At 54.7% G+C, this 13,058-nt stretch overlaps 1 protein-coding gene across 4 annotated transcripts; it reads right to left on the reverse strand.

Moving 5' to 3' along the window:
* Positions 1-9,834: 9,834 nt before the first annotated feature.
* On the reverse strand, positions 9,835-12,665 carry LOC123653311 (ubiquitin domain-containing protein TINCR). Of its 4 annotated transcripts, none has more exons than XM_045589135.1 (2): positions 12,324-12,665; positions 9,835-9,962 (listed from the first exon to the last, which is right to left on the reverse strand). In XM_045589135.1, exons 1-2 carry the CDS (start codon positions 12,581-12,583, stop codon positions 9,923-9,925), a joined length of 300 nt encoding a protein of 99 aa, XP_045445091.1. In that variant the 5' UTR covers positions 12,584-12,665; the 3' UTR covers positions 9,835-9,922. The 4 variants fall into 4 exon arrangements, with proteins under 4 accessions (XP_045445091.1, XP_045445094.1, XP_045445093.1 ...); XM_045589138.1 differs by lacking the exon at positions 9,835-9,962 and adding an exon at positions 10,486-10,573; XM_045589137.1 differs by lacking the exon at positions 9,835-9,962 and adding an exon at positions 10,583-10,889.
* Positions 12,666-13,058: the final 393 nt, after the last annotated feature.

Consider the following 13,058-nt stretch of genomic DNA (forward strand, 5'->3'; position numbering starts at 1 on the left):
GGGTGGTGCTGGCTATTTTTAGCAGCCGCTCCAGCGGACCCTGAGTCGCAGCAGCGGACTCCCGCCGGGCTGCCATGGCAATGCTCCACACTGGGACCTCGGTCCTTCATCCCAGCCGCCGCCCCCAGCCCCCCAGCCCCCAGCCCGTGTGCTCTCCGCTCAGGTGCCGAGGCGCCTCTTTGGCCTCAGGGGGTGAGCGGGGTCAGCGTGGGCAGGCGCTGGAGGCCCAGCCCCCGGTTGGAATCCCCACCTCCGTGTTGTCCTGAGCCTTCTTGGAGCCGAGGCCCCTCATCTTTCCCCGCGTCAGACATGCGGGGCCCAGGACCCCGGAGCTCCAAGCCAAGCGCCGGGCCCCAGGGATTTCAGCAACTCATTGTGCACCAACTATGCGCCAGGCATCGCCCTACACTCCTCTCCCCCCCCCCCCCCCCCATCCATTTCCTCCGGAGGCCTTTTGCTTAGGGGGCCGCTGCTACAGAGAGGTTAAGTGTTGCCTGAATGACACAGCGAGCAAGTGCCGGGGGCAGGTTTGGGGCCCAGGCCGCTGGCTCTGGAATCATAGCTCCAACGTGCACAGACATTTAAACTGGGATCTGAAGGGGGTCGCCCTTATCCCCACAAATGGCGGCCCCTCAAGCAGGCGGGGACCCGATTCTCGCCACCCCTCTTGCTGGACTGGAAGGCCCCCAGGATACATACGTACACATGGGGTCGCCGAGCATGGAGGGAGCAGCAAGTGCCCAGGCTCCAGCACCAGGGGCTTCCGTGGGCCAGCAGCCCAGGAGAGCTGTGATGGGGGCGGTGGGCACCGGGCATAGGGCAGCCCTCGGGGGACTGACCTGCCAGCTCTTTCGGGCAGTGCCACTTAGGCAAGTTGACAAGGGCAAGCTGGGGACAGGAAGCAGGGTCCACACCGGGGAGGGGAGAACAAAGACCCAGCCGGGGCCAGGACAAGGGTGGTGGGTGGAGCAGAGAGGAGGCAGTGTGCCTCAGTTTCCCCATCTGTTGTTGGTCATCACCATCCCCACCTCCTAGGGGCTGTTGAACGGATCAAAACATTCATGCACGTTCTACCTGAGCAGGGTTTGTATTTCACATTTGGATATTTTGTTTCACAGGAACCTTTTGTCCTGTTTCGGATTCGTTTCTTTTTTTTAATATATTTTATTGATTTTTTTTTTTTTTTTTTTTACAGAGAGGAAGAGAGAGGGAGAGTTAGAAACATCTATCAGCTGCCTCTTGCACACCCCCTACTGGGGATGTGCTTGCAACAAAGGTGTATGCCCTTGACCGGAATCGAACCTGGGACTTTTCAGTCCGCAGACCGACGCTCTACCACTGAGCCAAACCGGTTTCTGCTGTTTCAGATTCTTTAAAACATGGCTGAAAGTGGTCTTTCTCTTGCTGAGTTCCTTGGTGCCTCCCGAAGCTTCGCCACCCAGGCGCGTGCCTCGCTCACCTCCCCCTACATCCCAGCCCAGTGAGACTCACATCCGCTGCTCAGGACTGGGCCTGGCCCAGCCGGCACTCCAGGCTGGCGGTGGCCAAACCCCACAAACAAGACCGACGGTCACCCACTCTGAAGGTTGGCAGTTATCACTCAGGCCTTGATGGGCTCACCTGGAAGATGGTGGGCTCGCTTGCCATTTTAATAATAACCGTCCCAGGTTATTATTAGCAATCTTGATCCGCGGAAACGAGGGGGATTGGAGGGAAGAAGGCATTCGGATGCTCATGCTCGCACACAGGTGCCAGGAGCTGGAATCCACGCGCCTCCTCCCACTGCCCCGCCCTGCCCTGGTCTGCGTTCCCGCCATCAGTGCTGCCTCGGAGATTGCACCTGTGGAGGAGGTGCTGCAAGCTGGCACAGCTGTCCGGAGCTGGGGGTTGGAGGTGGGGAGAGGGACACAAACCCTGTCCCGCCCACCACCCTGTCGGGGCCACCCTGGCAGCAGGAAAGGCCGGGGCGGGAAAGCCAAGTTTACCGCGCCCCTTCCCCAGCCTGGCTATAATTAGCCCCGAGATGAATTAAACATGAGGCCGACCTGTCTGGGGCGATGGCAACATCTCTGACACTATAATTGTTCCCGGCTGGAGGCAGAGAGCGGGCTGATGTGTGAGGCTGAGGGGACAGGGAGGACGGCCTGCCACCCACCGGCAGGGCTGTGGGGACATGGGCGTGCAGAGCAGGCTCTGCAATACCCGTCTGCGGCAGGCACACCACGCGGGCCTCATGAGGCCGGGGGAGACTGGGGGCCCTTGGCAGGAAGTTGTGAAGCCTCAATTTGGGGAGTCTCAGAAAAAGCCTCCTTCAGACATGTGTCCTGAGTCTGGAATATCAAGGAGGATTCACACATGGGAAGGAGAGGCATTCCTGGTGGAGGGAACTGCCCAAGCAAATGCTTGGACACCCAAGCAGAAAAAAAAAAATCACGAATTCCAATTTCACCTGAAACCCAAAGTGGCTTTCCTGCATAGAACAGCCTGTTCAGGCAAAGAGGCCAAGTTGAACCCACTCTGGTGTATATACTGGGGCCAAGAGCACAGATCCTAGAATCAGGCAAGCTCTTGGAGAATGGGGTAAGAATAGCTTGTATACCCCCAGAGCTCTTGTGAGATGAGCTAAGAAATGTGTGTAAACAATGGGCACATACTCAGTGCTCACAAAGCAGCTGCAGTTACCATGATTCTAAACAAGATCACATTCATTTAAATATATATCCCCAAAGTTTATATAATACATTGTTATATACACACACACACACACACACACACACACACACACATGAGAGGCTCAGTGCAAGAAATTCATGCACTGCTAGGGTCCCTAGGCCTGGTGGGCGATCAGGGCCTCTTGGGGACTCCCTTCATTGCATGCTGCCCCCTGGTGGGCAGCACACATTATAGCAAGCAATCGAACTTCTGGTCTCCCAGCCAAACTCCCATGGGGACAATTTGCATATTAGCCTTTTATATATATATAGATGTTTTCATGGTAGAATATAGAAGTGCATTTTTAAAAATTTATTGATTGCCCTAGCCAGTTTGGCTCAATGGATAGTGTCGACTGAAGAGTCCTGGGCTTGATCCCCAGTAGGAGGCATGCATGAGGCAGCGGTCAATGATTCTCTCTCATCATTGATGTTTCTATCTCTCTCTCTCCCTTTCTGAAATCAATAAAAATATATTTTTAAAAAAGAAGTCTAAAAAATTGATTTTTGGGAGAGAGAGAAACATCGAGTTGTTGTTCTGCGTATTTATGCATTCACTGGTTGATTCTTGAATGTGCCCTGACTCTGATGGGGAATTGAACCTGAAACCTTGGGGTAGCGGGATGACACTCTAACCAACTGAGCAACCTGGCCAGACAAAAAAACATTTTGAAAATAAATATATTGTGTTGGAAGAGAATGGGGGTAGGCTTAGAGAAAAAGATGTCTCAGCCTGTTCCTAGGCCCAATAAACCCCGAGGCACTAATTAAGATTTGGCTTCCCCACCGTCTCTCAGTGGCCTCCCTTCTGGCCTCCCCTCTCCCCAGGGAAGCCCAGGCTGGCCCACCCGCCAGGGCCTCCCTCCTCAGAATGCTTCAGGCCTACCAGATCCCTGGGCCTAATTATGGGGAATTAAGGCTTAATCAGGGGCCTTTGAGGCCGGGAGGGGAGACTGTGCTGGAGGAGGGGCCTCTCAGGTGCTGCGAGAGCCCGGAACAGGGGGAGGTAGTGCGGCAGGGTGGAGCCAGGGGGTAGGGTCAGATCCTGCCAATACGTCACACTGATTCTTTCATTGTAGATGTTTTTACAGTCTTAGTTTGGTTTTTTTGCTTGTTTGCTTCTTAAACGTTGCATTAGAGTAGCATTTATCCAGATGACTGAGTCTCAGGGAGCCCCCTTATAGTTTGTTCCCAGGCCAGTGCCTCTCCCCTCACCCTGATCCCAGGCAGGACCGCGGCAGGTGTCAGGAGCTCGCCTGAGCCGTTGATGGAAGAAACCTGTGGAGAACTTTTATGAGTTTATTTGAAGCAAACTCATGGCAATGGCCAGGCAGCAAAATCTCAACGAACTGAGAAAATGCTCCGGAGAATGGCAGTTCTGCAGCTTACTTTATACGTTAGAACCGAAGGAGGAAGACATAAGGAGGGTGGCAGGAAATCCACTGGTGGACGATTAGGGAGGCAGGGAAAGCAAAATGGGAAAATCTCTGAGAATCTGGATAAAGAGTGAAAGGAAGAGACAGACAGTTCTTTCACATTGGTGGGTCCAGGGTAGTTAATGATGAGCACTCACAGCACATGGAGATGGTATTTGGGGAACAAAATGACCATGAGGGGTGCTATAGTCTCTCTCTTTCCCTCCCTCTCCCTTCCTTTCTGAAATCAATAAAAATATTTTTAAATAATAAAATAAAAATGTTACTAGTTCAAATTGAGATGTCTGTGAGTATAAAATACACACCAAATTCTAAAAGACTTGGTATGAGAAAAAAAAAAAGAAAGAAAGAATATAAGATAGCTCATTAACAAATTTTTATATTGGTTAAAATATTTTGTGTATTGAATCAAATAATATTTTAATAAAATATTATTAAAATAAAAATTACCTGCTTACATTTACTTTTTTCTAGTGGTACCAGAAATTTTTAAATTATGTTTATGGATTCCATTATCTTTCTACCACTCAGTGCAAGGTGGACTTGATGACATTTGTATTCATGCCACCTTCATACTGCCCACCAGAGGGCACTGTACCCTTGGCAGTGGGGTCAGGCAATCTGAAATGTGAGGGAAAAGGAAGTAGTTCAGACAAACTGTTGGTCCTTTGTGGTTTTTGTCTTAGATCAGTTTTTACAAACAGACCTGTGTTTGCCATGTGCTATCTCTCTGGGTGAGGGAAACAGATCTACCTCTGAGTAAGGATGCTGCCCCTAACCCTCACTTCATTCTCCTGTCTTTGCAGTAGAGGAAGAATTAAGCCTGCATAGAAAACTTGCCATTTCTGCAGCATCCATCGGATACCTACTGCACACCACACTCTACCAGCTCCAGGTGATTCTCCCAAGAAACTCATCCCAACAGACAAGGGTGTTTTCTCTTTCCCTTTTCCAGATGAGAAAACGCAGGCTCGGAGAGGAGAAGTGAATTGCAGGAAGTGGCCCAGCAGAGCTAGGCTGTGCACCCAGCTCTCTCTGGCAGCAGCGCCTTCTGGGACCTTCCCCTGAGCCGGCCACTTCCCAGCCTCTAATTAACTCTTGAGAGGTGGTGGGCAGACACAGCAGCAAGGACACTCTGTATCTGTCCACATCAGGCCAGAGAAGCAGCCAGTAATTAATTCTGAGTTTTTCCCATTCATCGCCATGGCAGGAGCCAGAGTGCCTGGAATCCCAATCCGAGCCCCGTGCCCGGAGCCGCCTGAGCACGCAGCATGGTGACGGGAACGGGGGCCGGAGGCCCTCATGGCCTGAGAAGGGAGGATGTCCCCGGCCCCCAGGCCTTACACTGGCTTCTTTTCTATATGTATATTTTATTGTTGATAGCATACTGTGTTATTAAATGCCGTGTGACCCAGTGGTGACCAGCTGAGACCCCTTCCCAGCCTTCACCATGCCCACAGGCTAGCAGAGAAAAACATACATTGAATGATTAACAACCTAAATAACTAATGCCACAAAGGAAAAGAACAGGATGTTGTGAGTATGCAAAACGGGAGACTTGTTCAGGGCCTCCCCAAGGAAATGACAATGAACCTGCAAGTGGGAGCGTGAAAGATGAGGGGTGAGGAGAGGGAACTCCACACTTAGAAACAGCACATGCAAGTGCCTGGAGCCAGGAAGAGTGGGACCCCAGCCAGGGGTCTGGTGGGTCTGGAGCTTAGAACAGAAGGCTGAGGTCAGTGCTTCCTCAGGCCAGGCCTGAGCCCCGCACAGGGAGGCCGCAGGGGATGGGCCGGGCCACAGTGAGGAGAGACAGGCAAGTTTCCCGGATGCTGCGGGGGATGGCAGGGGGGCTGTTTCCTCCCAGGTGAGTCAGATGGCAGGCTGGGTGGTCAGCTCTGTGACTTTTTTATTTATTTAATTTTTTTTTTTCTTACAACTGTTTTCCCCTTGGAGGATTCTTTCAAACGCATTTGGACACGGGGATGAGTCAGGCTCTCTCTGCCAACAGCTTATGCCATGAGAGTAGCTCCTGGCCCCGCCACCCTAACACCATCCTCCTCTGGTGGTGGGGAAACTGAGGCCCAGAGAGGGACAAAAACCACCCAAGGTCATCAGAGGAAGTCTGTGACTGGGGTACCAGGAGCGGCCCCGACTCTGTAGCGCAGGAGGGCCCACGGCTGGGTGTCCTGACCACCACGCCATCCGTGTAAACTCGTGGTGCTCATTCAAGTAATTCAAATTGCATGGCCCCAGCAGCTTTTGAAAATGCCCGCGGTCACATTCAGGGCATCAGGAAAAAAGGGGGTCCTTTTAACTGAGTTCAAGAAGAAAGAGAGAGAGAGAGGGAGGGAGGGAGGGAGGGAGGGAGGGAGGGAGGGAGGGAGAGAGAGAGAGAGAGAGAGAGAGAGAGAGAGAGAGAGAGAGAGAGAGAGAAATATGAGAATGAACAGGATTGAAGCGGGAGGTCGGGTAAATGTAGTTTCTAGCGAAGCCACAGGTGCCTCCTCTGGGAATTGTCTGGATTTACTTGCCCAGGAAAATGCCCCTTGACATTCTGAGAGCGCAGACTGGGTGGGCAGCTGAGGCAGGAGGTGGCTCCTCCCTGGGACGCCGCCGTGGGCCCAGAGAGGGAAGTGGCTGCCAAGTCTCACCCGAAACTCCTCACAGCCCAGACTTGCTCCTGGGGTGGAGCCAGAAGCCTGAAAGGCCCTGGGGTGGGGGGCGGGCTCCCCAGTTTCTCAGCCCAGAGAGGGGAGGTGCTTGGCTTAGGGTCCCCCAGAAGAGGATTCAAGGGGAAAGGCATTCCTGGCACAGGACACAGCTTATGCAAAGGCCTGGACGAGAGCAAGAGGAAAGGGTGAAGGAAGCGCTGGCTATGAGGTTTGAATTTGATTTTGTTTTCAAACACTTAATCTTTCATCAGTACACATTCCACACAGCCAGCCGCTCTGTACCCAGTCCCAACCTGGGTGACCCCAGGTCCCCAGAGGCAGCTCCCCAGACCTCCCGGTTCCAAGGGGCAGGCGTGGGCCGGAAAGAGGGCGGAGGCTGCAGGACCCAGGTGTGGTCTGGGAGAGAGCGGCAGAGCCCACATGGAGGTGGCACATTCGTGGTGGGCATTGAAAATTTAGGGGTGTGCCAGGTGCAAAAGACTGAAAAGGGCATTCTGGGAAGAGAACATGCAAAGGACTGGAAGTGTGACATTTCCAGGCCAGGGCTGAGCTGTCAGGGTGTTCAGTGACACTGCTGGCTCCGGTGGTCATGGCCGGACCAGAAAGAGACCAGGGGCCACAGAAGCCCAGAGGGGAATAGAGGCTCTTCTCAGAGGATCAGAAACGGCTTCATGAAGAAGGGGCATTGGAGCTGGGCTTTTAAAGGATAAGTAGAAGCTTGCCAAACAGAGAAGGAAAGACATGCAAATGGAGCAGACGGTTGTGTCCAGAATTCAAGGAATATGAAGATTGAGTGGGAGGAGAAGAAGGACTGGAGGAATGGGCAAGTCAGTGCGAGACTTCAGATCCAGGCTTAGCAGCCTGCCATTTAAGACCAAGAAACCCGTGAGCCTGTCCCGCCACTGTCAGCTCTTCTCCTTGGGTCATAGGTACCCGCCACTTTGGCCGATAAGGACACTTGACGGGAACACTCTCCGCAACATGGCTCTGGGACCTCAGGCCAGGCCTGTGCCTCAGTTTCCCCATCTGGAAAATAGTAACACCAGAAGCCACTTTTGCTGTTTGTGTTCATCTCAGGACTGGGGGGGAGGGGTCTTCAACAAATAATGTGAAGGAAGGAAAGGAGGGAGAGAAACTGAAGGTTGGGAGGAAAGAAAGGAAGAAAAGGTGAAGGGAAGGGAGGAAAAAAGAAGGAAAGGGAAAGGGAGGAGGAAAGAAGGAGAAGGCTTTGTATCTCGCCTCCAGACCCCCACCAAGGGACAGGTCCAACATTATTATTTCACAACGTGCCAGAGCTGTCCAGGCTTAAGAAATGGGTGGTGATTTGCATGTCATTTGCATTAAATTTGCATGGTGTTTGTTAACCATGAAAATCTTCCCAAAGTGCTTTTCCCCACCCCCATCCCATATGCACACAGGAAACTCTCCCCCATCCTCACCAGGGACCCCCGCTTGGGCTGAGGACCCCTCAGTTCAGGGGCTGCTGGAGCAGCAGCCTGGAGGGGAGGGTAGTGATCTCAGACACCCCCTCTGTAAAATGGGCCGTAATTACAGCCACCACCGCGGTTAAACATCATGGTTGGCCCCATAAGTATGTGGTACAGACCCTGACAGGGAGGGACTGAGCTGGGATGATTATTAAAAAGCCCTACCTCTCTGCTGGGCCCTGGAAGGAGGGGTCTCTGGGCCCCAACAGGCCCATGCATGTGACCCAGGGAGAGAAGCCCAAGCCTGGCTGCCTCCCCCACTGCACACCCACTGGGTGCTTGGAAACCACCTCTGAGGGACAACCTGGGTCACAGCACTGCACCTCCTAGGAGACGTGCCTGCAGGCCTGGTGCCCGCCCTGCAACAGGCAAACGTGGTCTGAGCACACTGTCCCCACAGCCATGATTTCTTAACCACCTGTCTCCGCTCAGGGCCTTGTGGCCAACATGACTCTTTCTTAATTAAAACATTATTTCTTCCCAGGCTCCCGTGCCTCTTCCCGGCGCCAGGCCAGCAGCTGGAGCGTGAACGCCACACCACACGCACACGGCCGGACCCTCCACCCCCAATCAGCCTCCAGGTCTGCGCAAAGGACCAGACTCCACGCGGCTGCAGGTTAGAGATCCAACCAAGGCTCCGCGTTCGATCTGGGGGGTCTTGTACCCAGAATTCCCATAACACACTGCCTGGAATGTCCTCAAAATTACCACCCATGGCACAAGGCTCGGAGTGGAAAGCAGGGTGAGCGGCTGCAGCCAACCTTAAGGAGTTGTTTTTCAGCATCTGGGACTTCGCAAAAACGTGCTTCATTGTCACAATAAAAATGAGTGGAATGGAAGGGGACAGGTCCAACATTATTATTTCACAACATGCCAGAGCTGTCCGGGCTTAAGAAATGGGTGGTGATTTGCATGTAATTTGCATTAAATTGGACCTGTCCCCTCTACCAGGCACAGAGGCCCCCAGATCTCTGCCAGAGCCCTTCAGACCCAACCAGGAAACCCCATGCAGCAAACAGGGGGCAAGGCATTAAGGGAGGGCACTCCAGGGGAAAGGGCACAGATGCAATGAGAGGAGGTATTTGGGGAAAAGGATAGAGCACAGAACGACACTGGAGAACTGGGAGAGGGCTGGGTCCCTCAGTCTCCACCTTCAGTCATTTGAGATTTCCTGAGCGACTGGCTGTTCCCCACAGCCAAGGCTGATCACAGTAGAGGGCTTGTGGGCCCCACAAGAGGATGCGGTGCTCTCTGGCCGGGCAGGAGGGCTTCTGAGACTTCCTGCAGGAGGCTGGAGTTCCAGGTGGACTGGAGCTGCAGAGAGGGCTGTGGAAGGTGCCTCTGGGCAAAGTGTGGCCACGAGAACGTACGAGGTGGGAGTGGTGCTGCCTCTTTCCTCTCCTCTCCCCTCTGTGCTTCTCTTCATGTGATATCCCTTGGCTGCCCACGCTGGCACCGTGGTTCCTGCAGCAGGGCCTCAGGGTCACACAGTAAACCTGATGGGCTGAGCTGATGGGCTGAGCTGATTGGCTGAGCTGGGGTGACAATGTCCTAGTTCAGAGTCAGGGAGTGGAGCTCCATCAGGAGTGTCCCCAGCAGTGGGCATCAGCTGGTCAGGGCAGTGTTGCCCTGTCCACCCTCGGAGCCCAGAACCTAGAAGAGCAGGAGGGGCGGATAAGCCAATCTCACTTCAGGCCTTTAGGAGCATGAAACACCAGCTCTCTGGCCAGGTTTGCCTCTTCCCTTTCCCTGACATCCCCTGCCGACGGGTGTGGACAGCAACGCCTGCAGCCATTCCCTCCTTCCCCACGTGCTGGTGCCCCCGGAGGGACAGGAGGCCCTGTGGCCACAGGGAGCCAGCCATTCCTAGAGGGGCCTGGCTGGGGGGAGCCACAGGAATTCAGGCCAAGAGGACAAGGTGAGGAGGCAGGTAACGGCCCAGAGAGGCAGTCATTCACCCAAGGCCACACAGCAAGTCTGGGAACATCATTCCTGTTCGGGGCAGCGCGGTTGGTCTAAAGATGAGTGAGAAGGAAGGACAGTGTCCTTGCCCAATGCAGGGGTTTCAAGTCGGTTGGGGGATGACACTCAAAAGAGTTGAGTCCCTTCTCCTCTCTGGGCCTCATTTCCCCCAACTGTGGTCCTCACAATAGGTAAGGTCCCTGGAATGACTTACCTCCTGAAGTGTCCCCCACCCAGCCTGCTCCTTCAGCCAGCATCTTCGGCCCCTCGGTCATGGCTCCACCTCCTCCAACCCGGGCTACCTGCAGGAGGGCGACAGAAAGACACAGATTGTGGCCAAACACAGTCCTCACCTCGGCTCTCAAAGGCTCACCTATCTGCTCAGTCTCTGGCTGATGCATCTTCCCACACCTGCCAGGACTTACCCCCACGTCAGAGACCTTCTCCTCCACATCTAGGAACTGCTAGGGCTCCAGGAAAATGTTCTGAGCAGCCCTTTCCTCACCCCCAGACAATACCTTCCACAAATATTTATTGAGCACCTACTATGTGCAGGCACTGAACTGTGAACACAACAGTGAATAGGATGAACAACAATGCCCTCATGAAGTTTACAGTCTGCTGGGGGAGATGAGGTAAAAAACAATTGAAAAATATAGAGAAGTGAGAGAAAGATAAAAGCAGGGATGGGGCCTGGCTGGTGTGGCCCAGTGGTTGAGCATTGACCCATGAACCAGAAGTTCACGGTCAGGGCACATGCCAGGGTTGCGAACCCCAGTAAAGGGGAGTGTAAGAGGCAGCGGTCAGTGATTCTCTCTCATCATTGATGTTTATCTTTCTCTCCCTCTCCCTTCCTCTCTGAATTATATATATGTACCTGTGTGCGTGCGTGTGTGTGTGTGTGTATGTGCGTGTGCGTGTGTGTGTGTATGTGCGTGTGTGTGTGTGTGTGTGTGTGTGTGTGTGTATCTCTGCCAGGATGTATATATCTGAACAAAGACCTGAAGGAGCTGAGGGAGGGAAGGAGGAAGGTGTAAAACATTCCAATCTGACATTAATCATATGTTTATTTGGGTTCATGTCTGTTCAGTGAGGGCAGGCCTAGTCTGAGTCCCCACTGGGTTCCAGGGCCCAGCACATGGCCTGGCACACAGTAGACACTCAATAAATGCTTATTGTGTATTGAACGATGAGTATGGTGTGTGATGTCTGGGCTTGTCCAGCTTCCAGACCTTGTAGAAGGTGCACTGCCAGGAACACCCTCTCCCAGCGCAAGACCCCAAACCCCATCCGTCACCATCCCATCGTCTCCCCCTGCCCCTAAGATCCTTCCTCCCCCACACACACACCTTGAGCACAGCCCCAGGCCTCCGTGTGTGCTCTCCCCGCGGCCCAGAAGCCCTTCTCTGCAGACCCTGTGGGTCACCCTGGCCAGGACTCCAGATGGCCAGGGCAGAGTGCAGGCAGCCAGTGTCAGGATGGGAATATGGGTTGGCAGGTGTACTGGAGAGATGGATAAAGAGGGAAGGACCAGAGACTCAGAAAGACAGTGACAGAGCCAAATAGAGACAGAAATGCACCGAGAGAGACAGAAGGGAAGAGACAGAGAAAAGAGCAGAGACAGAATGGACAGACAGAAATGGGCCGAGCCATAGGGAGGCAGAAAGAATGATAGGAAGTGGAATAAATAGGACAGCACTGCAGAGAGAGGGAGAGAGGGGAGACAAAGAAAGGGAAGGGAGGCCAGAGACAGCGAGAGAGAAAAGAGGGAAGCAGGCAGAGGCATCCAGCTGCCCTCCTGGCATCTCTCCATTCCTGTTACAGCCGGTGCCCATCAGGGCAGAGCTGGGGCCGGGGAGAAAGCGTCCCAGGGGTGGGGAAGGACCTTAGTCTACCCGCCCGCCCAGGTCCCTCCTACCCGCACTCTTCTCCCCCAGCCCTGCCGCATCCCCATCCCCCACCCCACCAGCCCTCCGGCCCCCTGCCTGCCTTCCTCTCCAGCCAGGCCGCTCCCACCCGGGACCCCCGCCCGCCCGCCCTCCGGGCCGCCACCTGGGGTCGCTGACGAGCAGCAGCACCGAGCCGTCCTGCAGGCGCACGTCGCGCACCGTCTGGTGGTCGTCCAGCGGCCGCGCGTTGTAGTAGAAGGTGCGCTTCCAGGAGCTCACGCCCTGGCCCACCAGCTGGGCGCGCAGGTCGCTGAGCGTGTCGCGCGGCCGCACGGTGAGCGGCAGCAGCAGCGCCTCGTCCGCCAGGTGCACTTTGATGTGGTAGCGCTTCCAGCGCGACAGGCCCCGCCGAAGCCCCTCCATGGCGCCCGCCGGGCGCTCCCGCCCGGCCCCGGCCCTGGCCCCGGCCCGGCCCCGGCCCCGCGTGCCCAGCGCACCCGCCCGACTGGACTGGCAGCCCGCCCCCGCCCGCCCCCGCCCGCCCCGCCCGCCGGCCCCGCCCGCTGTGCCCGAGGGAGGGCCCTGGAGGGCGGGGCAGACCCCTTTCTGTTCATGTTCATGCACACATGTATTAAGTGCCTGCTGGAAGCGCCCTGGATAACTGCGAACAAATCCCAAGTCAGAGACTTTCTCCCCCAAATCTTAAAGATACACAGTGTCCCGAAACCGGTCTGGCTCAGTGGATAGAGCGTTGGCCTGCGGACTGAAGGGTCCCGGTTTTGATTCCGGTCAAGGGCATGTACCTTGGTTGCGGACACATTTCCAGTAGGGGGTGTGCAAGAGGCAGCTGGTGGATGTCTCTCTCTAATCGATGTTTCTAGCTCTCTATCTCTCACCT

The sequence above is a fragment of the Pipistrellus kuhlii genome, unplaced genomic scaffold (assembly GCF_014108245.1).
Source record: "Pipistrellus kuhlii isolate mPipKuh1 unplaced genomic scaffold, mPipKuh1.p scaffold_m20_p_30, whole genome shotgun sequence".
In the NCBI taxonomy this organism is placed as follows: domain Eukaryota; kingdom Metazoa; phylum Chordata; class Mammalia; order Chiroptera; family Vespertilionidae; genus Pipistrellus; species Pipistrellus kuhlii.

Bases quoted from the DNA above. Each gene is read 5' to 3' on its own strand.
- LOC123653311 (XM_045589135.1), bottom strand. From the start codon at position 12,583: ATGGAGGGGCTTCGGCGGGGCCTGTCGCGCTGGAAGCGCTACCACATC. The intron at 9,963-12,323 runs GTGGCGGCCCGG...CTGCTCTTCTAG, and splicing joins CTGCTCGTCAGCGACCCCAG to GTTCTGGGCTCCGAGGGTGG.